Source organism: Grammomys surdaster, unplaced genomic scaffold, assembly GCF_004785775.1.
Source record: "Grammomys surdaster isolate TR1022 unplaced genomic scaffold, NIH_TR_1.0 126051, whole genome shotgun sequence".
Classification (NCBI taxonomy): Eukaryota; Metazoa; Chordata; class Mammalia; order Rodentia; family Muridae; genus Grammomys; species Grammomys surdaster.
The window spans coordinates 650,111-677,384 of NW_021620862.1; the positions used below are offsets into that span (position 1 = coordinate 650,111).

Genomic DNA, 27,274 nt, shown 5'->3' on the forward strand with positions numbered 1-27,274 from the left:
TCCCTCCCTCCCTCCCTCCCTCCCTCCCTCACGCCCTCCCTCTCTCTCTCTCTCTCTACGTGTGTGTGTGTGTGTGTGTGTATGTGTGTGTGTGTAAACAAGAGCAGAGGTCAACTTCAACTGCTTTATCTAATCAGTATCTATCTTGTGTTCTGTAACAGAGTCATGCTAAATCTGAGACTTGTAACTTTTACCTAGACTGATAGACAATGAGCTCCAGAATCCTCTGGCTGAGCCATACCAGAGCTGGGACATGTCACTGGGCCTGGCTTTCACATGGGTGCTGAAGATAAAACTCAGGACCTCATGCTTGTGAGCCAACATTTTACCTACTCAAGCATCGACTCAGATCCATTTCACTTTATTCTTGCTACAGTGCTTCATGCCTCTCCTCACAGGGACTCAATGCCTTCGGTGAGGTCAATGGATTCTGGACCCAAATTAGCATCGTTCTGAGAACTGATTGATGAATCATAATTTTCTAGCAGAGTCACCCCTCTTAGCCTCCTGACCCTCTATTCTTGCCTTTTTCCTAAGTTTCAAGCATTGAGCAATACATTTGTTTGCCCCTAAGGATGTCATGCTCTATTAACCGTATCCACGGCATCCTTGGCTTCCTCAGTGATTATGGTAATTGTGATTCCCAGGCTCTGGCCATTGAGCATTACCTCTTGGCTCCTATTCTTTCAGAGTCCTATATCTTAGTGGCTTTCACTGAGCCCAATAATCCCCCACACCCTTGGCCTACAGAGAGGTCCAGCCAATGTGTTCAGCTATATCGAGGCCCTTTGACCACTGTATTCCTGGTGGCCTTACTGAGTGGTAATAATCCTGTAGAATAATCCTTTGCTCAGTTTTCTGGCCACATATAACATACAAGAGCCTACCTGATTCTTGGACTTTTCTTTATCGCTTCCCTGCCGTATGCCAGGGTGCCTTTGGTATAATAGCCACCATCTGCACTGACTATCACTTACTCTTGGCCTGTAGTAGAAAAGCCATATAATCTTTTCCTTGCCTTGTCAAACCTAGAACTTTCAAACCTGGATTTTGCTTAAATATCACTTTAATTATTGTATTGACAGCTGAACAAAATGCTAAGACAGTGTCTAGGGAAAGGGTCTTACAGTGTCTTCTGGCTCAGGACAAATGCTGACTCTTCCTGGAGAATAGTGAATGACCTCTGTAAATTTGTATTTTGAGCAGCTGTCCAAGTTACCATGTAGGGATCTCAACTGGGGAAGACCTAATTTGAGTATTTAAACATAGCACTCTGTGGTGCTAGCTATTGATATTGTCTTAATTGATCATTATCTCTGCCTTATCAATAAATAGGGAAAATAATTTCATTCTCTCTAAAATGCCAGGTCTGTAGCCTTAACCTTCTTTTTAATGTCCTGAGCAGCTCACTATCTCTCTCCGGGGCATCCATGCAACCTAGCGATACAGAGATAATTCCTTCAGTCATAGTTTCAGTAGGCTGTAAGGACATTCCTAAACCAGGATGTTTTCTTAGCTTAGTTCTGATGATAACATTAGCAACTCCGTGGCCACTGTATATGAGTCACACATATACTGCTCAGGACAGATGAATATTGAATGATCTGTTCTGCATCCTTCCTTCCTGGCTGCTCATTCATGTCATCTACGACCTTACCGCTTAGTGCAGGTTATCCAAGAAGCCAGTGTTAATACTAATAGATGCACTGTGCAAAACAGGATGGAAACTAGTTGAAACTAAGATAGTTATAGGTTCAAACTGTAAAGGATGAAACAGAGAGGAGAGGAGGAGAGGGAACCAAGGGAGTTATAACCATTTTTGGCAATGAGAAGCCCTTAAGTCAGCCATCTTGGGGAAGACTGTGTCTTCCAGGTTTAGGTGCATCGGTGTCCTTCCTGTATTTGCTCATTAACCCTGGGACATGGTCAGTTTTAAAGCACAGAGGCTGATGACTATAATCAACTCCTTTTTTGCTCCAAGATGAGAACTATGTAAATATAAAAGATGTATAATCATGGCTACTGTAAAAATGATGCCTTTATCTTTTTGTACTTTTAGATACTGTCTTTAATGATATTTGTTTATTAATATCTTCATGCCATTTCCGAAATAATAGAGTACCTTCAAATTTGTATCTTTATTTACCATGCCACAAGTTATTAGCCACTTGACCTTTTGGTTCCAGTGAAAAATGGGAGCTTGATGTCTCTTTAGTTTTTTTTAATTTTTTTTTATATAGACATCCAACTGTCCCATCATCAGTTAATGGAAGACTTTATTTTTCCATTGATTTGACTGAACTGCTTCATCACAAATGAATTGATCATATGTGTATGTGTTTGGTTACTGACAGTAGATTCTGTCTCATTACTCTGTATCTGTTCCTCAGCTATGCTGACTTGCTCATCGTAGTTAGTCTGAAAGTCAGACACTGCATCTCTCTCACATCATTATAGTTCAGTAAACCACCGACTATCATAGCGCCTCTGCTTTTCCATATAAACATTAGAATCTGATAGTTTATTGATGATATGATTGGTTTTCACTGAACTGGGTAGGATCTGTGCCCATGTCAGTGCTGAGTCATTTGAATCACATAGATCTTACACATGCTTACAAGGTTTATGCCCTTGTATCTCACATATCTTAGTTTCATTGTAAATTGTGCATGTATAAAATAAATACTATATATTTTAAATATATATTATGTTTGATTTAAATGTGGACTCCATCCTGTATAACTGGAATTTTCCTAGTTATATTGTATGACCTTCATTCATGTTGGATTCCTTTGTTAATATTTTATGGAATTTTTATCTATGTCTAAGAAAAATGTTGTCCCATAGTTTTCCTTGATGTCCTGTCTTTGTCTTGGTATTTGGGTAAAGCTGGCCATGCAGATGAAGTTAGAAAGTGTTTCTTTTTCATTTTCTGGGAAGGTTTGTACAGCGTAGGTGTCATTTTTTTTAATATTTGGTGGAATTTTACAATTGAAACCGTGTGGGCTCTGTTTTCCATTAGGGGTATCATTAACTGCTGGCTTAATTTTCTTGTTAGATTATGATTAATACATTGTGCTTCAGATTCCTTATGAGACGCTTGATAGCTTGTGTCCTCTAGGAAATTGATTGGTTTCTCCTGAGTTGTCAAATGTGTGGACAGAGGATAGATCTTGAGATTACTTTATTGGATCTCTGTGAAAACTCTCCTTACACGTGTCTGTGTTAGCATTTGACATATTTTCAGCTAGAAGTTTTCAAGTTTGATTTATCTTTCTGAAGAGCTGGCTTTATAATTCTGTTATTTAAAATTTGTTTTATTACTTTTAATTATATTGGTTTCTGCTCTAAGAATAAATAATGAAATAAAATTAGTATTTCTTCTGCAAGTTTTAGTCCTGAATTTTACCTTTCATAGTAGAAACTATTCTGTAAGATAGACCATTTATTTTAGGGATCTCTTCTCTTTTAATATAAACATTTGATGCTTTGAAGTTTTACCTAAGTTTAACCTAGGTGCATTGCTTATAACTGTTGTCATTTTTAGTCCAGAGTCTCTTCTATTTCCCCTTGAGACATTCTATCTGACCTGTCCATTGTTAAGAAATTATTTCAATTGTGTTCCTGTTGTCTTTATGGTATTGAATTTTAAAATGATTCTGTTGTGATCAAAGAACATTCTTTGTTTCATTTCATTTCCTCTTTTCCATGCCTCATCCCAATTCTGAGACAGCACAGGACTTTTATATAGATCATCTTGAATTTTATGTGGATAAGTCTCCCTATTAGGAGTTACCCCTGCAGTGCCAGAATTGGTAATCACCTCTTCCCATTTCTCTATGCTTATCACTTGACTCAGAAATTTCAAATGCTTCCTGAAGGCATTGTTTCATTGACAAATAGAATAGTTATGCGAGATGGTAATATTAGTGGAAACTGGGTAGAGGTTACATAGGAGCCGTCTTTAGTGACTTCATAAAGTTTCAGATTATCCTCAAACTGACTGAAAGTAGATGCATGAAATGGTTATCCCAGAGCTCTCAGTAACTGAGGGCATGGAAATAACTTATTTAATTCTCTTAACACAGCTTCCACATTAAAGGACCAAATAGATAACCTGAACTAATGGAAACTTACTTTCATATTCAAGTGTGAGCAGTGATGGCTCTAACTGTAAGATGTGAGGTTGTAAGGCCCCCGGAGTGGGGGGCCCCCCACTCAAGCCACAGGAGATTTCAACCACCCAGAATCACGCGAGAAACTGAACTTGCTGTAAAGTGCAAAAGAATTTATTTCCAGATTTCAGGATATCAGTCAACTGAGGCCAAGACTCACAAGAAGAGTGTTGACCCGAGGTTCCAGACCAAGGGGTATTTAAAGGAGAAAACTGCAAACCAGGGTGGGGAGTGAGTAACGTCCTGTATACAGAAAGTTTCTATTATTCAACTAGTCGCAGACCAGGTTGGAGAGTTAGTAACATCCTGTATACATTCTTTTCTGGAATGTGCCCTTAGCCTAGTCATTTACCTCGTGGTCAGTCACCTCCTGGGGTGACTTGGCCCACCTGTATTACTAGTTCTGCTATTCTTTGTCTGACTTGCCCCCTGGCTAGTTTTTTCTTCGGGTGACCAGCTAGTTCCTGGAACCTAGGCTTGTGAACCTGCCAACTTTAATTCAGATGAGGGGGTCTCAAGCTTCTCTATGAATTTCTATATCCTTACAAGATGAGAACAGACAGAGACAGGATGTCACTGGAGACCTGTGCAGGTGAGTAGAATGGAAGCAAGCTCATGAACCCAGATTAAAATTATGTAATAGTATTAAGTCATAAAAAATAATGCAGAAATCATCGTATCGTCCAGGAGGCTCATGCATTTGGAAGAAATCTATTTTAATGGGGAAATCTTTATGTTAAATATCAGAAAAAGAAAACAACCCAGGGAGAATGTGAAAGACTGGAAATAGGAGACAAGGGATGTGTGCCACCCTTAAAGAAACAGTGATTTGGATAAAGGCTTCACACTGCAGGAATTTTCCTTAGATTGAGATTTGATAAAAGTGTCCCCATTCGAGCTGAATGTACAATACACACACACACACACACACACACAAAGAGAGAGAGAGAGAGAGAGAGAGAGAGAGAGAGAGAGAGAGAGAGAGAAAGATTAAAGTAGTGGAAATCCTGTTAGTGAAATGAGATGTTTAGGAGAGCTTTCTCCTTTTTCTATTCTGAAAATTCAGCACACACAAAGAAAGGTCAATCTAGACAAATCAGCAAGTGAACCTGGCAGTGTCACCTACATCTGCCATATTGATCCTAGCTTTAGGAACAAAGCTGTTTGTTCTTGGGACCATAGAATCAGGACAGAGCCCATCTTAACTGTTACCCTAGACAATCAGTATGTGAAAACCCACTTGGATTTCTCTCTCCACCTATTTGTAGGAGCTTCTTCTTCTTCCTCCTCTGTGAAACTCACATTTTTTCTAAGAGTGATTGGCTGTTTTGAGATCATAGTCTCCCTGAAGGTGTACTTACTACAATTTATTTACATGTTAGGAGAAAAAGAACTGCCAGCTTATCCTCTGACCATTGTAAATTCCTCTAATTTTCCATTGCCTGGGGCAAAATAATGAGTATGGAAGACATGGGCCATTCCCCAAAGTTCTTTAGTAGTGAGAGAAAGTGGATTTGTTCTTGTTCTTTGTGGTAATAAAATACAACACTTGATGTAACTGCTTATGGAGCTAGGGGAATGAGGTGGCCATGGGCGTGGCACTTTTGGAATTCTAGAAATTAACAGTTGTCTGTGAACGGTTTTAACCAAAAATAGACCTTCCTCTTGAGATTTTAGTTTGTTCTGAAGACAATATTACAAAATCCAGTATTACACATTAAAAAAAAAGGTTCAAGTGATGGAAGATTTGTGCAGATGCTTCTCAACAGTCCTTTAAACAATACATTCCTTCCTTAATAGCTAGATGCCTTGTGTTCTTGGTTCTGCCTGGATGGACTGAATTGAGTTATACAAGCAATTCCCGTTATGGGTATAAACTCTGCAGAATCTGGCCTTCTTGATATACTTCAAAAGGAGAATGATAGAGGGAAAAGTAGAAGCAAAGATCACAAGGGAGCCAAAATAGAAGGCTGACCCCAAGGTTGCCTGAGTCTCGGCTGGAACTCCATTGCTGACTCATTACAAGGCCAGTCTGACCATACAAATGAACATGAGAAACAGTCTTACTGTACACATCACTACACCCCCAGTACAAATATAACAGCCCCAAAATATCCTGAAATGCTTCATTGGCATTTAGGTCAGGGACAGAGGACTTTGGTCCCAAGTATTGTTGACATTAACTTTAGAAGCAGAGGAAATTAATGAATTGCCTGTTCCTGTCTGTGCAATGCTTGGAGACCCAAGAGGGAATGAAGAACTCATATCTGAATTGAGATGTTAGCTTTATTGTTAAGTACAGCTTTATCCATGTGGTGATAGACTCATATATGAATTGAGATGTTAGCTTTATTGTTAAGTACAGCTTTGTCCATGTTGTGATAAAGGTGGGATTGAATTGAACAAATGCGTTCCTTTCAGCTAGCATCATTTCTCAGCCATTAACTGTAATGCCTGTTAACCTGAAATCAGCTCTCCTTCTCCCTTCCTCCCTCCCTCCCTCCCTCCCTCCCTCCCTCCCTCCCTCCTTCTTTCTCTCTGTCTCTCTCTGTGTGTGTGTGTGTGTAGTGTGTTTATGAATAAGACTTATGGCAACAAGAAATATGAAATCAACTCATTAAATCACAGCAATGTATCATTCTTTATTTTTCATCTTTTATGTAAGATGGCCAGAATACATAATTTTTTTTACATAAATAAAGTGAAAATTTTTCTTGGCAGGTTATACTACATTTTTTCTTTCTAAATCAAGTGAAATGAACTGAAGAGATAAGTAAACGGGGAAGGATTATCTTCCAGCTCTAGCACTGGAGTGCCATCCCTTAGTTAACTGATATAGTGATGTCATTTTTAATGTATGCAAATGACATGCGCAACCTCTGAATGGTGGGTACAATAAAGCAAAAAATTCCTTCTCTTAAAATTTTCAATGTGAAAGGTAGATCATGACCTTATCCTCCTCTGAACACACCAGGAAGGTAGAAGAGGCTTCTTAGGCTGAGTGTGGTGGTATGTGCCTTTAATCCCATCGCTTGGGACTGAAGAAAGTGGCTCTCAGTGACTTCAAAGCCAGCCTATCTTTAAAAACAAAAACCAAAAGCCTTCTGTATTTTCTGCCACAGGGATATGAAATCAACTCATTAAATAATTAAATAGAATCAAAACAGTAGTAGAGTTTACTGTGCATGTGGCCACACTGTGAAGCTCATCCATCACACAATGTTCTTGATCTCATTTGCTCCTCACAAGTTGAGTCTAGGTAAGAAACACTGTCATACTTTTTCTACAAATGAAGTGAGTGACAAAGTTTGGGAAAAGAACCTTTTTACACCTACAAAATCATTGTCATTCAAATCCATAGGCAATGATCTGTAACTTTGGGATATAAAATATAATACCTTGCAGTAGTATAATACCACTACAAAATTCCTATAAAATCTGATTTTTTTCTCTCATAAGCATATAGATTGCTTGTTGAGTAGACAATTATTGTTTAAGCAATTATTTAATCAGTTAAGTTTTGTTTGCCAGGTATTCTCCAGGTATAGGAAATATAATGAAGAAGTAAACATAAAAGATAAAAAATTCATTAGTACCAGGTGGAATTCTTATGAAGAGACATCATTGATATTGTTTGAATCCAACATGTCTCCTATAGGCTCATATATTAAAGACCAGCTATATTGAGAAGTCACGGTCCTTTAACAGGGGGTCCTAGTGAGAAGAATTAAGGTCACTGAAGGCTGCCTCTGGAGGAGTTAATGAGACCCTGGCCTTCCCCTTGCCATCTCTGTAAGATGGTCTCTATATGGGGTATGCAGCTTGCCTAGCATGTATGTTTCACCATGGTGTGCTGTCCTCTGCAGGCCCAAACACAATAGGTCCTACTTACTTTAGACTTAAACCATCTTTCCTTAGAAGCTGAACCTCTCAAAAATGTGTTGAGGTGATAGAAAGCTGACATGGAGGCCAGTTACTACACAAAATAGCCCTTGCTGTGTTAACGCCAGTGAGTGTTGTAGAAAGCACTGTGCCAGGACTACCTTAGGGGAGTTCAAGGTTCCCTTTGGTTTCTCACGAACATTTCACTGTGGAGTAATATCTAAACAAAGATATGTAAGGTGAAAGAGACAGTCCCATGGATACCTTCCAGGGAGATGCAAAAGAACAATGCCATGAGAATGGGCAGCCAGGTGAGTGGGCACAAGAAGCCAGCAGGTAAGGTTTGATGTAATGCCAGCTGGAATGGGAAGGCTATCTGACATCACCTAGGAAAATGTCAAAGTCAAGCTCACTCAGGCTTCTAAGATCAGTTTTAGGTCAATGACTGTTGTTTCAGGGCACTTTTTATACTATAGCAGAATCAAAGTTCTGCCCTTGGTTGCTTTCGATTGCTGAAGAATACATACTGGGGACTGCTTATCAATTTCTGTGAATGTTCACACAATGTTTTCCCCTTCTTGAGGAATTTATTTGTTCTATAGAGCAACAGTTATAGAGAGAGCAGTTCATGTTAGGCAACCAATGTATGTGTGACAGCCCAAAAAAACATGCCTTACTAACCAAGTGGTTAGCAAGTTTTGCTAAAGGAAGTCGTGGAATAGAGATATTTTTCTTTATGTTTGCCCTGCCATCCACAAAGCTTGGGCATAGTTATGACTTGCATTGATCTGAATTACATGAAAGCAGTGGCACCCCTCTGAGGATGATAACAGACTAGAGACCACCAAAACCACTTGGCTCCCATACAACATTTTATATCCAATACACCATTGGGAATCAATCATGGTTACAGATGGGAAATAACTGATTGTCATAACAACTGACAATATAATATTGAAAGTGTTTCATTTTCAACGAACATTGTTCTCTGTAGAAATCTTAAGTTGGGTAGAACATGCTGTTTTAGAGTAATTACTAGCACTTCTGGGTTGTAATGCAAGCAAAGTTGCAGGAGAATTTTTCATCTGTATAGTTCCCAGGCAGAGAATTGCCTCAAAACACATGAGAAGACTGTAAAATTAATTTGAGATGTGAGACCCTTTTAGGTATAGGAGCCAAAGTTGTTTATAGATTATATTCGAAAGCATTTAAAACCTCCAATTAGTGCATATCAGCATATACAGTGAAAGGGTTTCAATGAAATTTTAACCATGTATTTCATGTACATTAACTATATTTACTATCCATTGCCCTCTGTTTCTCCTTCTCATCCCAGGAACACTCTTCCTCCTCCAACAATCTCACTTTGACACCCCCCCCCCCCGTGTGTGTGTGTGTGTGTGCATGTATATATATCTGTCTGTCTGTCTCTCTTTCACCTGTTTGTGTGTGTATGCATTTATGCATTTGTGCAAACACACATGACCCCTTTGTTCTGTGGAGAAAAAAGAATAATAAAATGAATTTGGATATTTCATGTAATGTGAGGATCCTCAGTTTAATATATGTTCTTGCAAACAACAACAATTTCATTCTTTATAAAAGAATAAATCTCTTCTGTGTTTACATATCACTTTTTCTTTATGTCCTAATGATATATGAGCTTATTGCATATCTTGGATATTATGAATAGTGTTACAATAAATATGATTTAACAGGTGTCTCTATAATATGCTAATTCATTACTTTTGGGGTATATTCCTTTGTGTGCTATAGCTGGACCATATGGAAGTTTTGTGAGGAACGTTCTTCTTCCTTTTCATAGTGATCTCATTAGCATACATTCCTGCCAGCTAGCCAGCAGTGTATCTTGGTCTTCATGCCCTAATCCTTCACCAGCATTTCTCCTTGCTTTTGGTTTTTGTTCCTTTGTTTTACTAGTAGTCATTTTGTCTGAAATGAGATGGAATTTCAGTACAGCTTTAATCTGCACTCCCCTGATGGTTAAAAATGTTGAACTTTTTTGTGTATATTCATATGCCATGCCTACTTCATGTATGAAAAACTTCTGATCATAGCATTTGCTCACTTATTGACTAGACTACTGGATTTTCTGGTGTTTGCTATTTTAAATGCTTTATATATTCTACTTATTGACCCTTTGTCATAATTAATTCTACAGGCTCCCTCTTAATACTGCTGTTTTGTTGTTGTTGTTGTTGTTGATAGGCAGAGACTTTTAATATTATGTAGCACAATTTGTCAAAATTTTTGATTGTCTTCTAAGTTATCAGATTCTTTTTCAGAAAGTTCTTTTTTATGCCTGCGTTTTAAAAATAATCCTTTAGTAACTTTACACATGCATGCAATATATTTGATTATATTCATTCTTCCACTCCTCTCCCTAACACTTCCCAGATTGACTTCCAACCTCCCTACCTCCTCTGAACCTCATGCCTTCTTTGGTTTTTGTTGCTGCTATTTATTATAACCCACCAAGTTCAATGTGTTGCTGCTCATATATTCATGTGAGTGGGCCCATTCACGAGAGAGTGGTCACACCCATAAAGAAAAAAGGACACTTGTATCAAGCCATCAATAGTCAATAGCTCCTCAGCTAGCTGTGAGGCCTCATGAACCCCTTTTCCTCTAAGCTGATATGTTCACTGGCTGGCCCTGTGCAGACAAATGTGCTGCTGTGGATTCACTAGTGTATCAGTCCTGCCATGTCCAGAGATATAGCCTCCTTTCAGTCCTCCATGGCCTTTGGCTCTTACAACCTGTCTAATACCTCTTCCCAGATGCTTCCTGAAGCTTATGAGAAAGGGATATGATATGGACATCTTGTTTGTGGATGAGCACTCTGCATATGCACTAATTCCTTTGATCAGGTGTTACGTTCTGTATTTATCAATGTCCAGTACATACACAAAGAAAAACTCTCTGATGAGGCCTGAGAATATAATAATAGTCTGTATAATATGATAGTCTATGGCTATAAAGATAGAATTCAGGTATTAGTTGATATAGAATTCAGGTATTAGTTGATAATATGTCTCCTTAACAAAATGATAATAGTAGTTTCATCCCTGTACTATGTGAGCTACCAATCATGGTTTCTTGACTAGATATATGGTACTGGTCATGTGTTTATTCTTGTGGAGGGTATATCAAACACAGTCAGACACGTCAATGCAGCTAGTCATCTATATTATCTTCCAGTATTAATAAAGCTGGCCAGCAGGGAAGAAGCTACTTGGTCATTGCCAACTTGAGTTCTTCATACTCTGTGAACTATGCCTAAATCTTCAAATGTTTTCCTTATATATTCCTCAAATCGTTTCAGATCTTACATTAATACTTTTCCTTTTAAATTGATTTCTATGCAGGGTGACGGATATGGTTTTAGCTTCATTTTTTTTTTCATATGAATAGGCAGTTTCTCCAGCATGATGTTGAAGAGGCTGTTCCTTTGCCAGTGTATGGTTTTCACATTTTCTCAAAAGTTAGATAAATATAACTATCCAAGTTTGCTTCTGAATCCTCTTTTCTATTCCAGTGGTTTATATGTGTCTGTTGTCAATAGCAGGCTGTTTATGATACTACAGGCAATACATTGTTAAATGAGCCATTGGTCATTAAAGAAATCAGGGAGAATTACATTTTAAATTAAATATTAAAGAATGTTAGAATCAAATGTAGAAATGAAAGAACAATCTCTGGGGTATAGCAAAGGTGACTCTATGAACAAATGTTGTAGCTATGAATATATTTTGAATATATTTATCCTCTCCTTAACCATTGTGTAACAAAATCTCAGATTATTCTAAGAAATCTTAAATAAACCAATAATACACCCAAGAAACATAGAAGGAAAAAAATCCCCAAAAGACTGTAGGTAGAAAGAATTAATTAAGGTCAAGGCAATTAACTAATGAAATGGAGATTGAAGAATGTTACACAAAGTATCAACAAAATGAAATGTTGACCCTTTTACAAGATGGCAAAGATTGATAAATCCGTATCTAGGTAAGCCAAGAGTAGTAGAGAAAACTCAAATTAATAAGGTGAGATATGAAAAAGGGAGATTTTAAACATAAATAGTAATGAAACGCAGAGAATCATCAAAACATAGATTCCAGTAAACTGAGATCTAGGTAATAGGTATATTTCCAGATACATATATCGTACCAAAATTAATCTAAGATGACATTAACAACCGAAGCTATAACAACCTATGGGATCAAAGCAGTGTTAGAGTATAGCACTGTCTTTTAAAAGCTTGTTGATGATTTTCACTGGGTGTTTAAAGTAGAATTACCACCAAATATATATTAAATATCTTGACCTTATTATAGACTGTCCCCTTTATGAAGCAGAGTTGGAGTTTGATAAAAGACTTTGATAAACATTAATACAAGGTTTATTACAAAAAGGGAACTTAGGGAAAAGAGTATACAACCAAGAATATTGTTATAGTCTTTTTAGATATACTTCTCTATAAGAAAGGTCATGTTCCCCACACAATAAGTACCTACATAAATACCCGGTTTTTTAATTAAAAGAGCTTCTCCTCCAATTTAAAAATATGCTTATAGTCAGGATCGTTTTGAGCTTTGTGTCTATATATGTGGTTGCAAATATTAAAAATATATTTTTGTTATGGAAAGATATGCAAAAATAAGCAGAACAATGTAACCATCTTCTTTATACCTCACAGATAATTTAAACAGCTATCAGTCCATAGTCAGTTTGAATTTATCTATACTATATACTGACCCACTCACTCACTTCCCCCCCTTTTTAAAGAAAATGACGTAAAAGCACAGTTTCATTGGTATGAAACCTTCTGACTTTACAGGGAAAAATTATGATAACTCAATGCTATCTGGTCATTCATGTGTCATCACTAGAATCTCTGGTGTCATCACTACAGTACTTCATTGTAATATGAAAGTTCTCCATGGTCACATCACAGTGCTCCACTGGGACATAAAAATTTTCCCAAGTGACAGTGCAGTACTTACTTGTGACATCACAGTGTCATGTTGTGACATCACAATACTTCACAGTATCTTTACAGTGTCCCACTTCATAATCGCAGTACTCTCATTGTGATATTACAATGTTCAATTGTAGCTTGAAAACAATACTTTGTGATATCACAGTATTCTATTGTGGCATCTCCGTTGTATAAGTGGCCCAATATGACATCACATTAAGCCTTGGTGACATGACAGTAGCCAATTACAAAATCATAGTTTTTCATTGTGACATCAAAGTGTTCTGTGGTGACATCATAAAATAAATAATAATAATAATACATAGTACCATCACAATGTGAATTGTGGCATCATAATGACACTGTGACATGACAATTTTCTGCAGTGAAATCAAATGCTCAATTCTGACATCACAGTCTTATATTATTTCACTTTAACAATCCAATTTTCCATCACAGTGTTATGTTTTGATTATGACATTGTCCCTATTGTACCACCAAAATACTCTATAGTGACAACACAATGCTTAAGTATGCCATGATAGTATACCACTATAACAATATAATGATCCATTGTGACATCACATGTCCCACTTTGACATCAAGATGACCTACCATTTTATCAGAAAGACTGTGATAATTGAAAATTCCTACAATAGGATTCCTAGACTTTCCCTTTGGATCTTAATTGTTAAAGGAAGAAGATGACTTATTCTGCATTTTCTCCTTAGTGTGAAATTTCCTTATTCCATATCAAGGGTGTAGTTTACTTTGTTCAGTATTCTCTACAGATTAGCAGGTTATTCTAGGTGCCTGTAATGTCTGAACATGCTTGAAATACTTTTTAGTGAGATCATTCATGAGTGATGTGCTGACTTCTAGGAAGAAGAAGCATGCCATTTGTTCTGGTGACACTTCTAGGGTTTGAATCCTGGTGTTAACATATGTTAACACTTTATAATTTATAAAACACAGGACTTTGGTCTGTTTCTCCTAGTCATTAAGTGAAACACTTTTTTGTTTAAAGAAAAACTTATCCTTTTGGATATAGTGTGCTAAGTACCATGGTCTATAAAGAAAGGCAAGATTCCTTAGTTCACCATGATCTCACATATTTAAACCTGGTTGGTGTCAGCCAGATCTTGGTAAGTACTGTTTTTACTCATGTATACGATCTCACTGGAGAGACTCACCACAGAAAACAGCAGAAATGGTCACCCCAGAAGAAAAAGTGAGCTCACCAATAGGACCTTCCTTGGCTTTTCTTTGGTAAAAGACTACAGAACATCATGTATATTTCTCCCTGAAAACAACTAATCTATTACTCCAAACAGTCACAAATCTGAGTTTTTCAAGAGTCTTTGAAGATCATCTAATCTTTCCTACTAATTCTTTAATGAATTCACTACACTGTTAGTTTCTATACTATATGTGGACAAAATTGTTCGTGTGTGTGGGTGACTCCTAGCAGCACTTGCAGTTCAGGGCTGAGTTCTTACCATTATCTCCAGAAGGTAGTATCTTGTCTGCCATTTTGTTGGTGTGGAGCCCAATTCCTTCAAATTTCTTGAAGTCTTCCATACTTGAGACAGTTTTCCTGTGCTCTTTGTACTTGTGTGGACATATAATGCCTAACCTTATACTTCTTGTGTTTGCTGGCTTAAATGATGTGTTTCACTGACCAAGTCCTTTTAAGTCATGTTTTTCTATTTAGTTGTTACCATTTTTTTTTTTGTGTGTGTGTGTGTGTGTGTGTCTCACGTGCATGCAGGATGGGGGCAGGTGAGAGAACAACCTTCCTGAATCAGTTTTCTCCTTCCACCTATGTATGGTTCCTGAGGATTGAACTCAGGTCTTGAATTTTCTGTGTGCTCTATGCACTGAGCCATCTTTCTGAGTCTTACTGTGTCTCATTTTTTACATTTGTTCTCTTCATTACTTCCGTTGTCTTTTCTGCAAGCTTTCACTTTCTTAAGGCTTGTTTTAATTGACACACAACTTCATATTTATCAGGTATAACCAGTTGTTTCTCTATATTTATAGATACTGCATAATGATAATATTAGAAAATAATTGGCTTAAACCTCTCCACTGACACTTAATTCTTTGTGATGAGAATGTCATTTAGCTGTTTTAAATATATGTATTAGCTAAAGTGCTTCTAGCACACATGAACTTATTACTCATATCTAACTTTAATTTAGTTCTCATTTTCCCACTACGTCTACTTTGCATTGCTCCCTCTCCCACTTCCAGTGACCAGTAGTCTAATTTCTGCTTGTTAGAGATTTGGTTTTTAAAGGGATATCATTCATATTTCTTCTGTAGTTTTAACTTTTTCTATTTTTCCTTTCACTTGTCTGATTTTTTAAAATATTCTTTGTATTTCATTTCCCATCAGCATTGCATGTCACGAAGTTAACTATTGTGTTACTCCTAGTCCAGTCTCAGTGTGTTAAGTTTAAATTTCCTGTTCTTCACTAACTTCTACTGCTTCCTCCTCACTGAGTCTTTCCTATTTCAAATTCATTTTTACAGCTCTGTTGTTTTATACATATGCTTCAGCATGTCCCAGGCAACTGTTTTCATCTAGTTCACGGGCGTATATTCCTGGCAGGTTCTTATTGATCTGCAAAGCCATGGTTTTCCTTCAGCTTGCTTTTGTCTTTTAATAGATTAGCCCAGAAACAAGCCTTGGTTCTTCCTCCTTTATTTTTTTCATCATCTTATTTTTTATTTCCAACACTCTTTTCTTTTTATTACTATCTATTCCTTATTATTTCCATATTTGTTTGACTTAAAGAACCTACTATAGAGAGAAAAAGACTGCTTCTATATATTTAAATTATTTTTCTATTTTACATTCTTAAATTAGAAAAAAATTTACCTTTTCAGCATTTGATTTTGAGACGACTTGCCTAGAATTCACTATATAACCCAGACTAGCCTAAAACTCACAGTAATTCTCACTACATACCACCCCACTACATTTGTATAAAGCTTAGCTATTAATAATAGCTGCATGAGAGGTAGACGCAGTGAGGAGAGGAAGGAGGAAGAAGAGGAAGAGCTAAGGGGGGGGGGAAATGTAGGAGCCGTGGAGAGCCACGCATGTGTTGAGAACAGTCTTGGGTAACAACTTATATCTAGGTTAGTTAGCTGGAAACACTTCTAATTGTGTGAGCATCTTGTTATTTGAGCATTACCAAATATATAAAGCTATTGGATAATCTTTAAAAATTAGAGTCTCATTTCTACTGGGAACCGCATGGATGGCGGGATGGTCTGGGCTCAGCCAAGCATTTTGGAGACAGCCTGGCAGATTGGCAGAGCCATCTCCCAAGCTGGTGTCTCGTGGGTAGCAGGGCTGGTGCTTCTGACCTGCCTGATCTGGTGGCCTGAGCCAAGCAGCAGCAAGAACACAAGGCCGCTCATGGCCTCAGGCCTTGCCTAGTTGCCTACTCGATCATACTCATAGATAGCAGTTTATCCATTCTCCTGTTGATGGACATTTTGGTTTCTAGTTTAGGGTTATTGTGAATGTCTTTTTGTGGACATTTTCATTCATCTTGGGGATGAAGTTATGTTGAGGGGGGTCATCTGAGAACCTGCATTTAGCTTTCTAAACCCTCAACCGTCTTCAAAGATGTTTAACAGTTTATACTTTCAAAAGCAACATACTGTATTTAATTGATTATCATCAGCTACTTCCATCGTCTGTGATTTCATCAGCAGGGCTCTTTTTAGAAGCATCACTCTTTTGTTGTCTAAATTTACACTTCCTTGAAAAAATATGATGTTGGACAATATGGTTATGGGCTTACCGTTTGTTCAAATACTCTGTATAAGTTTCGATTTTTGTTTATGTATGATTGTTGTAAGTTCTCTACAGGTTCCAAGAATCTTTAGAAAGATTCATGGATTGACAATATTTTCTCTGGTGATTTGCCTGGTAATTTCTTCAAGTGTGTTCTTATGAATAAATGTTTATTTTTTGATATCTAATTCATAAACATTTTAAAATTGGCATTGGATTTTTTCAAATTACTCTTTGAAGTTATGCTATAGTTTTTATTTATTCTATTAATGTAGAAAACCACACTGGTTGCTTTTCAAATGTTAACAGTATTTTGTTTTATTGGGAAAAGCTCTGGTTTGCCATGGCAACTTCTAAAGTTATGCATTTTAGAAAGTACTATATCATATTGGGTAGTGTCTTAGCAAGGATGATTTCCCATATATTTACAAAGAATAGATGTATAAATATATTTTCCATTTTATGATATCTGTTTCGGTTTTTAATATTAAAATCAGGATAATTCTGGTCTTGCAAATACGCTCTAAAGTGTGTCTTTACTCTCTGTTTTTTTTTTATAATTTATTTTTTCTCAAATCGTAATTCATTCACACAGGGGTTATAAACACAGAAAGGCAGGATGTGGGGAAGGGAATGACACTGGAGTGTGGATGTTCAAGGGGAATACAGACATCTTCAGAACCGGGTATCAGCTGGGTGAAGGTTCAGGGAACAAGTCACTGTGACTCTGACTATGACTCGCTTGTCCTTATCTAAGTTGATATTGTCTGCCAAGACTACCTATTAACAAGGTCTATGGCTACACAGGCTGGTAAATTTGCACAAAAGCTGCCTGTTTACATTAGCTTATAGCCATCTGTTTCAATGTTTTTCCACTGAGACCCAAGACTTGGTGTTAGTATACATGTATGACAGGCCTATTGCTGATTTTAGGCCTATGGTTGATTTTAGGCCTTCAGTGTGTAAGCAGGGCTGCCCCTGACATCTCCTCCCTTCTCTAAGTATAGAAGGGCTGTGGTGATTCTAAACTTGCGAAGGAGGGGATAGAGGCCTGACCTTCAGTATTTGAAGGGGACCTTGTAATGGCTCCAGTCCCCCTGTTGTTGTCCAGTGTACTCTCTGTTTTTTTAAAGTGTTTATATAAAATTGATTTTATTCACCAAATGTTTAGTAACTCCTTCTCTGTGAAGTAGCTTTACCAGAAGTATTTGTAAGATGGTAATGATTTTACATATAAGTTTATAAAAATATTACCTCTTTGTTAAAAATTAATTCACTAAAACTAAGTTCAATTTCTTAGATGTAGAGTTATTTATAATTTCTGCCCATTTTTCAGTTTTAGTTTTTCATTTTTTAAAGAAGTTTTATTTTTGTCTTTAATATCTAGTCTATAGTTATAAGATCACTTACAATATTTTATCATTTAATTTAATGTAATTGACAATACTGTTTGCGTTTTGATCACTAGTAGACATTTATATCTTATCTGTTTTTTTAAATCAGTTTTAAAGAGATTTATAATTTTATTTTCTCAGTAAAGTAAGTTCTGACAACTTTTTCTTAAGGTTTACTTATTCTTTGTTTTGTAGTCTTTTTAAGCAATTCTTTTTGAAAATGCCACTGAGTTTTATTTGTTCTTCTGTAGCTCCTGGATTTGCGAGGCTCCATTTCTACCTTTCTTCTGTAATCTAAGCATTTTTAAGCAGTGAATTTTTGTCTACTATGTTACCTGCATCTCATCCATTTCAATATCATCTTATTTACTTTTAAATTACTCCCCAGTTGCCTTTAATTTTTTTTGACATGGGCTATCTTTTATAATGTTTTTTGTTAATTTTGACATAATAGATTTCTTATATATGCTGTTTTTAGTTTTTCCTAATTTATTACCACTGTAATTGGGTACTACTGTTAATGGTTGCAATCCTTATGAGGTATACTAAGACTTAGACTCAGCATATGATCTATGTTGGTGACTGGTTTGTGTGCTCTTGTAAATTTTATTATTGAATTCAGTTTCAGCTGCCAATTAGGTTTACTTATTGATGATTATATTTAAACATGCTGTAACTTTGTGTGTTTGTGTGTGTGTAATTCTATCAATTCTTGACCAAAAATTGTTCAAATATCTAATTCATTATTTGGCTGTCTTTTCTTTTAGTTCTGCTAAGTTTTAATATGGAATGTTTGGAAGTATTGCAGATATTTTAGTTTGTTGTTTCATATATTTTAAAGTTTCTTTACGAGGCATACACACACACACACACACAATGTATGAGTATGTGTGTTGGTTACTGATGACTTGAAGTTTTGTCATAATGACATACTGTTTGTCTTGAAGTTCACTGGTTCTGATACTATATGAATAAGGCTGGTTTCACTATGCCACATGTTTGAATAGCATCTCCTTTTCATTACAGCCATCTTCTCCTGTTTACTTTTATATGAAGACAGTTTTACTGAACTTTCAGTGGAAAGACATGCCAAGATGACTTTCTTGTTTTACCAGTCTATATCAGGGCTTCTTGAACTATTTCTACTCAAGACCACCTTGCCCAAGAAATGTCGAACATTTACAGATGATAATCATACAGAAAGTCTTTAAAATCTTTATTCTTGTTTAGGATTACTATTGCTTTGATGAAACTCCATGACCAAAAGCACTTTAAGGAGGAATGTGTTTATTTTGCTTAACCTTTCTTAAGTTCATCATCAAAAGTAGCCAATACAGGAGCCTGGAGGCAGGAGTTGATGCAGAGGCTGTGAAGGAGTGCTGCATATTGGCTTACACCTCATGGCTTGCTCAGCCTGCTTTCTTATAGTACCCAGGACCACCAGCCTAGCCTGGAACAACACTACCCACCTCGGGCTGGGTTTTCTCACATCAATCTCAAATATGATCAGTTTCTCATTTAATCAGCCTTAGAGATGTGTTCTCCTGCAGGAGGTAGGAACTAGTACAGAGACTCAAAACTGGACAGCTAGCAAAGAGTGACAGACAATGGAACACTCAGTCATAAAATCATCCCATCAGAGCTCAGGCAACTGTACAGAAGAAGAGGAAACAGGAAAATTATAACAGTCAGAGGGTAGTGGTGGCACACCAATTAATCCTAGCACTGAGGAGGCAGATGCAGGCAGATCTCTGAGTTCAAGTCTGACCTGGTCTACAGAGCGAGTTCTGGGACATCTAAGGCTACTCAAAGAAACCTTGTCTCAAAAACAAATGAAGTCAGGGGAGACAAGGAACAGCAAGGGAACAGTGGCTTCAAAACACAAGAGACTGGCACACATACACATCTGAACTCTCAGAAGTGGTGGCAGCATGCACAGCAGGAATGACACACATGTGAACTCACAGAGATGTTGCACAGGGATCTGCAGAGGTCCAAACCAGATGGCATTTCAGCACTGATAGCAGAAATGGAGACAACCTCTCATCCCTAAACTGAAGCTACCTACAATTGACAAATGTTCTCAAATGGGAACTTAATTTTCTCCATGTAGTCTCACTGGTTATGCAAACAACACTTAAGGGCGGCCCCATGCCCAGCAGTACATGGCAAACAGAAAATGAAGTCAATGGTATTTTTGGAGATCTCTTCTCTCACAATGCTTTCTTCAGGCATATTTTTAACCTTATCTTTCATTTGTATATTATGAATTCCAATTTTGTGTTTGGATGGTGTGTGTGTGTGTGTGTGTGTGTGTGTAAATTATATTCTAATTCCAACTTAAAACTCATTGAATGATTTTCTTCATGAAACCCATGTTAGAAACTTAAAAACAGTAACTTTGAAATTCAAACATCATATATTATACTTCAAAGGCACACTAATTTAGTACTTGCATGCTGAGGAGTGACAAATAATAAAATATTAAACAATCATGTTTTGTTTGTTATAGCAGGAATTATCAGTAATTTCAAATTCCCATGATTCATGTAAAAGATAGGTATGACCCCATCCATCTGGTACTTTGGAGACAGTAGGAGTATAGAGATATGCAGGCCACTAGGGCTTGTTAGATGCTCTGCCACAGGTTTAGTTAGAGACTGTCTCAGAAGACAAAGGGGAAAGTTGTAGCATAAGATACTAAAATCATCGAACCTTGTTGAGGTAAATAGTTAAAACTGACCACTCCTCAAACCTACTATCTAAGCTGCACCGGCTCTGCCTAGTTCAGCCGCCATGTTTCTCGGCCAGAGGCCACGTGCGCACTGCAGCTAAAAACAATCCAGAAACACCAGCCCTGCCACCCACAAGATATCAGCATGGGAGATGGCTCTGCCAATCTTCCACACTGTCTCCGCAAGGGTGAGCATTGCCCAGACCATCCCGCTACCTATGCTGGCCCAGTAGGAAAATGAGACTCTAATGCTTAAATTATCCAAAAGCTTTATATATTTGGTAATGATCAGTAACAAGATGCCCATACAGTCAGAAGTGTAACCCTATACCCAACCTAGATATACCAACTACCTTTGACTGCTACAGAAACGGGAAAATCCACCTCCATGTTCCCCTCTCTCTCCTCCCTCTCTTCTAGCTCCTCCTCTTCCTTCTCTTCCTCTTCTCCTTACTCCTCCTCTTCCACTCCTTACTCCTCCCACCTTAGCTCCTCCTATAGAACCTCTCCACCTATTGGTATAGCCTCTACAAGCAAATATAACCATATACACTAACATTTACACATGAACATTTGTATATAAAATACACACACACAAACACAAAAACAAACATTTATAAATAAAAGAAGTAAATTCTAATAGAAGTAGTTTTAACTTAGAGAAAAATCTTATAAACTATACATATTTATATTTAATATGTAATATAAATGCATAACATGTACTATAAGGTCAAGTAAAATATGATATGAATTTATGTGGAAATACTCTACAGACACATTGGAACTTCCAAAGTAGGAGATTTTCACTCATGATATGACATAATTGTTTATAATCACTCTGTTGCTGATGAAAAATGTAAGAATGGCCTTACACGGTTTCCTCATGTAGTTAGAGATGGACTCCAGCTTTCCACATCTTCTCACCCTAAATTCTATGTCTTTAGCACTATGCCAACTTCCTTTGTGATAAAACTTTCAAAATCCTTCAAGATAGCTGAGTGGGTGGATGACTTATTCGAGCCTCATAGACTGGGCTCCTCTGTAACACACGGATAAACATTGGTCAGAGAACTTGAGACATAAGCCTAGTATGTCACTAATACTCCAGTGATGATGGAGAGGTGGGCAGCTCTTTCTACAAGTATGTCTTTGTACACCTCCTTGGCTTTAAAAAGAACCAGGTCTGTCTCACCCCATTTATACTCTGTGAGTATGTACTTGTAGGTACATTCCCATGCCGTCATGTTGGCTGAGATCACCTGAACTCTGCTGTACATACACATTTCACACCATCACCTCACAGGATTTACAGACTATGCTGATTCATCTCCCAAATAGGCTAACAAGGGAGGAGTGTGCTTCCTGAGAGTCACACACACAGTCAAATCAGCATTGCCTCCTCTTCCTAGAAACCAGACACTGCTATTCCCAAGCATCTTGTTGCTCAGAGATAACCACGTTATAAATTTAAGGGCATAACAGATTCACGACATGTTAACTAACTCATAGTCAGAAGTGGCTATGAATCTTTGTTTTGTTTGTTTGTTTGTTTGCTTGTTTTGTTGTTAGTGTTACTGATGATGAAGCCCAAGGCCTTGCACTTGCTTAGGAGGCTCTCCATCATGCAGTTATTTTCTTTTTGAGCTATCACAGAAAAGACACAGCTGGGCTACATGGATGCTGAGAAACCTTGCTGACTCAGCAATTTTCCCAGTCTCTCAGCTGCCAAGATAAGAAAGCAGATGGTATGTTCAGTTATGTTAAACAAGAAACATCCAGTCTCTAAAGAGACTGACAAAAACTGGCAATGCTAACTCCATTTCAAGTTATAATGGCTGAATATTGGGGAATGTTTTCAAGTAACAATAATCTAGGCTCCAATAAACCTTCTTGACTATAGTACTGCCACTATATGGATTGGAATTTTATTTTTGTGTTCACTATTCATCCACAACTGAAGAACCTTCTGAGCAAACTTAGCATAAAGACCTCATGTTCTAAATGTTCACATGATTTTAAAACAAAAGTTTTAAATCTGCTACATGATAACTTGAATGTATATTCATATGATATACTTGTATATATCCATATAAGATACACTATACATATACATACATACATATACATGTGATGCATATATATACATATGTATGTACGCATGTATATATGTGAGACTATTTATATATATACAATATATGAAATTGTATTTATTTGTTCATTTTTTTATTATTTAGAAAATCATGCTACCATAGAAGATTTGTTTCAGGGTAAATCAAGTTTGATATCTATATAGCAAAAATAGTACTGGCCATCAGTAAAGGTACAAACAAAAGGATAAGGTTGATGTGCACACTGCTCCTTGTGTTGTACCTCTGACCTTCTGTGACCTGCTGCCCAGGTTCCCTCAGCATGAGTGGCATTATAAACTATGGACCAGGCTCCTGTTCAGGGAACTGTTTCATGGCATGGGGAGACTTTTTAAAGACTATTATTTACTAGTTGTGTGTTCCTTGTGGAATGAGACCTGAGTTTTGCTGTAGCCATGATACAGTAAGCCCTCTGGGGCACCCCAACTGAAGGCTCGACTTGATCACTCCACTGTTACCATGTCCACTGTGTGCTAGCTACTGCCTGTTATCTAGATGGCAAACTTCATCTGTGTCTCCTAGGTCACATTCTCTCCCCATTCCTCCAACCTCCAACACGAGAATACAAATAATATACACACATAATGATATAGACATAGCATACATATTAAGTTAGTGAAAAGCAAATGATATGTTATATGTTTGAGGCTTAAGATGGACCTAGGCCCCTGAAACATATGTAATAGTTATACAGCTTGGTCTTCATGTGAGACCCCCTAACAGCAGAAGCAAGGGCTCTCTCTGACTCTGTTGTCTACCATTGGATCTCTTTTTCCTAACTGGGCTGCCTTGAGATAGGAGATGCACCTAGGCCTACTGCAACTTGATATGCCAAGGCTGGTTGATATCCATGCGTGGTCTCCCCTTGTCTGAGGGAAAAGGAAAGGAGCTTGGGGGAGGGGAAATGAGAGGGAGAGACTGAGAGGAAAGGAGAAAGGGGAAGATGCAATTAGAATATAAAGTAAATAGAATTTTTTTTATAAAACTGAAATGGAGAGAGAGAGAGAGAGAGAGAGAGAGAGAGAGAAAGCAGCTCACTATTTCTCGATACATCCCCATGCTGACCACCGTTCATCCCTGAAATATGTCAGATTCACTGTGATTCATTAGAAGTGGAATTTTGCCCAGTAGAAGTTTTCAGTGTTGAGACAATTTTTGTCCACTACTCTTATCTTCAACTAAAACTCTAATTGCCCAAAGAATTAGATATACCATGTTGGAAATATCCCATATTACAATTACCCCATATTAGAAATTACTGTTGATGCACGTAGGGCTACAATCATCATGGTAATAGCAATTGTGCATGAATGAAATCAGCATTTGGATGGAGAAGGAATAGCCCATATTGGAAAGTAATCATAGCTTTTATGTTCATGTGTGTGTATGCTTTGACAGCTTTTTGGAGACCACAGCCTACTACTTCATGAAACCAAAACTTGGAGAGAAGGAGGTGTCCCCAAATGTTTTCTTCAGTGTCTGGCATGAATTCAGCTCTGACTTTAAAGATGCTTGGAAAAAAGAGAACAAACTGATTCTGCAAGAGAGGTAGGTATTTTGATTTTTCACAATGGCATTTAAAACTGGTGTTTTATTAAGTGTGACTCTGCTGGGAGTTGCCAATTTTTGTAACATGAATGAGAACTTTGATGGCCCTTACCCTGGGATACAAGTTGAAGAGGTGCTGATACTTGGCAGACTTTGGAGTTTGACTGAGAAGAGCGTACACTAGGATGTGACACTAGAGGGCTGTGATGAGGGTAAGGGCAGCACCACTGTCTGTTAAAATAAATTCTATTGTGAAGAAACCACATATGAAAAGACTGAATAACCCTATAGGGATAAACCTTCCTGCTTCTAAATATGGCTAGAAAATCCACAAAGGTCAGAGGAATCATTTTTGCTCAATTCATGGTATATTGTCAATTTAACTAACCCATCTCAAAATTTACCCAGATGTCTCCCCAAACCGTAGATGATCATGCATTTTGAAAAGACCCCTCAAGATTCTTGCAGAATTAGACCACATTCCCAAAAAATAAATCTGTTCAGGAATGAAGAGAAAATTTTCCCTCCTGAGTATGTGAAATAACATCTCAGGGATTATGAAATTCTACTAAGGCATATTAAATATTAACTCATGAAGAAAGCTAGCCCTCCCCAGGCAGCCTCCCCAAATAGCAGAGTCTAGTGGGGAAATGAAAGAGAAACATAATCCACCCAGAAAGCAAATCCTACCACATACCCAATTAGTGCACTTCCTCCCGTCCTCTCGCTAACAATGGCTTTGCTTTAGTTCTTTAGAGACCTTACATCCCCAGGGAAGTGGTTCATCTCTACTATAGTACTCCATAGCTTAATGCTTATTATCTTTATATTGTTCTGCTTACACATACACCATGATGTGCACCTAGTTTTCATGTATGAGTAGGTTTCCCATCTCCTTAAGTTAGCAGAGTTACTTTACAGCTGCTCATCTTTCACTGTGGCCCGCTGGCCTCCCAAATCTAGCTGAATCGGTAAGTTCCAGGTTCACTGAGAGACTATCTCAAATTATAAGATGTAGAAACAATTGTGGAAGTCACCCAAAGTCAACCTCTGGTCCCCACATGCATACTAGCACAAGTACATATGTACCTACACACACACACACATCACACACACACAAACATCACACACACACACAAAGGAGTTATATTTTAATCACTCCTCTGCTATATATATTTGCATATTACTTTGTGCATATATTAAATGATATTTTTATTTTCTCCCCATCAAAGTGGTTGCTCATTTTAGAGTGATATTAAGGGGAAACATTTTGTAACCCTAGCACATTAACATCCTTTCTTGAATCTCTAAATTTAATTTTTTTTCACCCTGAAAAGAATCTGAAACCCACCCACCCTATGGTTCAAAATGGAAAGCCTACAATTTTACATAGAGTAGTTATTTGTAGCATCTCTTGGATGAGGGACTTGAAGATATAATAGATCTGATTTGGGTACAAGACAGGAATAAGTACAGGAATAGTACACATCAGGTGAGGTAACCTATCCCAGATGCTGGGCAGCAAGATGGACTCAATCATCATCACTTCCTGCATCCCCACACAGAGTGGAGAACTGGTAAGAAGGTGCCATCTAGCAGGACTAGTTGAGGCTCACTGATTCAGATACACTGTTCAGCATTTCTTAAAAGGACTTCTGTTTCTAGGTGATGTCAACACCATCACTCTTACCACGTGGAGTTACTGAGTCTCACATACTCAGACAAGGTCACCTTCACTTTTTAACTCCTTCAACCAACTAGACCTTGTTCTGAGCTGTGGACCTGTCACATCCTAGAAATATGCAAAGGGCCTTTAGACACAGAGTTGGTGACTGTATTTCTTTGTGGCTCTATTGTGAATTTATTGAATCTGTCTACTTCTGGCCATCCACTTCTAATTTACTACATTTGCTTATGATAAAGGGCTAAAGCAGACCATGTGGCCAGCCAGGAAGGACTAGCATCTGTTATGTCTCTTGGAGAATGATGGCCAGGCTGTTTTGCAGAGTGGAGCCATTGATCTGAAGTGTTTGTACAGTGTTGTCCCTTTGCTCCAAGCTGGATGCACTGAATAAGTAAAACAAAAATGTGAGGTCCCTGTTTGAAAGTGAACAGTTTCAAAACAACAAAGCATTAACACAGACCCAGAGTGCTTTCTGAGAGCTGAGTACCAAGCATCTGACAATCTGGGTTTTCCATTTTGCTGATACCATCTTGACATTGTGATATCCATAGTAATGGAAACATGTTTCAGGAATGCTATGCCCTGAGTCTTGATGGACAATGAGGACATGATGAGTTCCAAGTGTGAAACCTCTGATCTAGTCACATTATGTGACTGGAATCTAAGAAGGAATTTAGTCGGTTAAAAGGGGATGCTCTTCCACCAATAATTTATTCACTCTTCTGAGCTCCTGAAATATTTGCTATCACCAGCATGTTTTTTTTTTAAAAGTCAATCTTTATTGCATAACCTAACACATTACATAATATTCACATACATTGCATATTTCCTTGTTCATGCTTTAAATTCTCTTGCTTGTGTTGTAGTATTTATTTCCCAATGAGAAAGTTA

General features: G+C 37.6%; 1 protein-coding gene across 2 annotated transcripts in view; it reads left to right on the plus strand.

Annotated features, from left to right (window-relative positions):
* Fmn2 (formin 2) overlaps positions 1-27,274 on the plus strand; it is a 339,367-nt gene that overhangs the window by 283,410 nt on the left and 28,683 nt on the right. For both annotated transcript variants that reach the window (XM_028755264.1, XM_028755265.1), the window contains one exon: positions 24,550-24,699. In XM_028755264.1, coding sequence (XP_028611097.1) covers positions 24,550-24,699 — 150 coding nt within the window. The remainder of the gene's footprint in view (positions 1-24,549; positions 24,700-27,274) is intronic.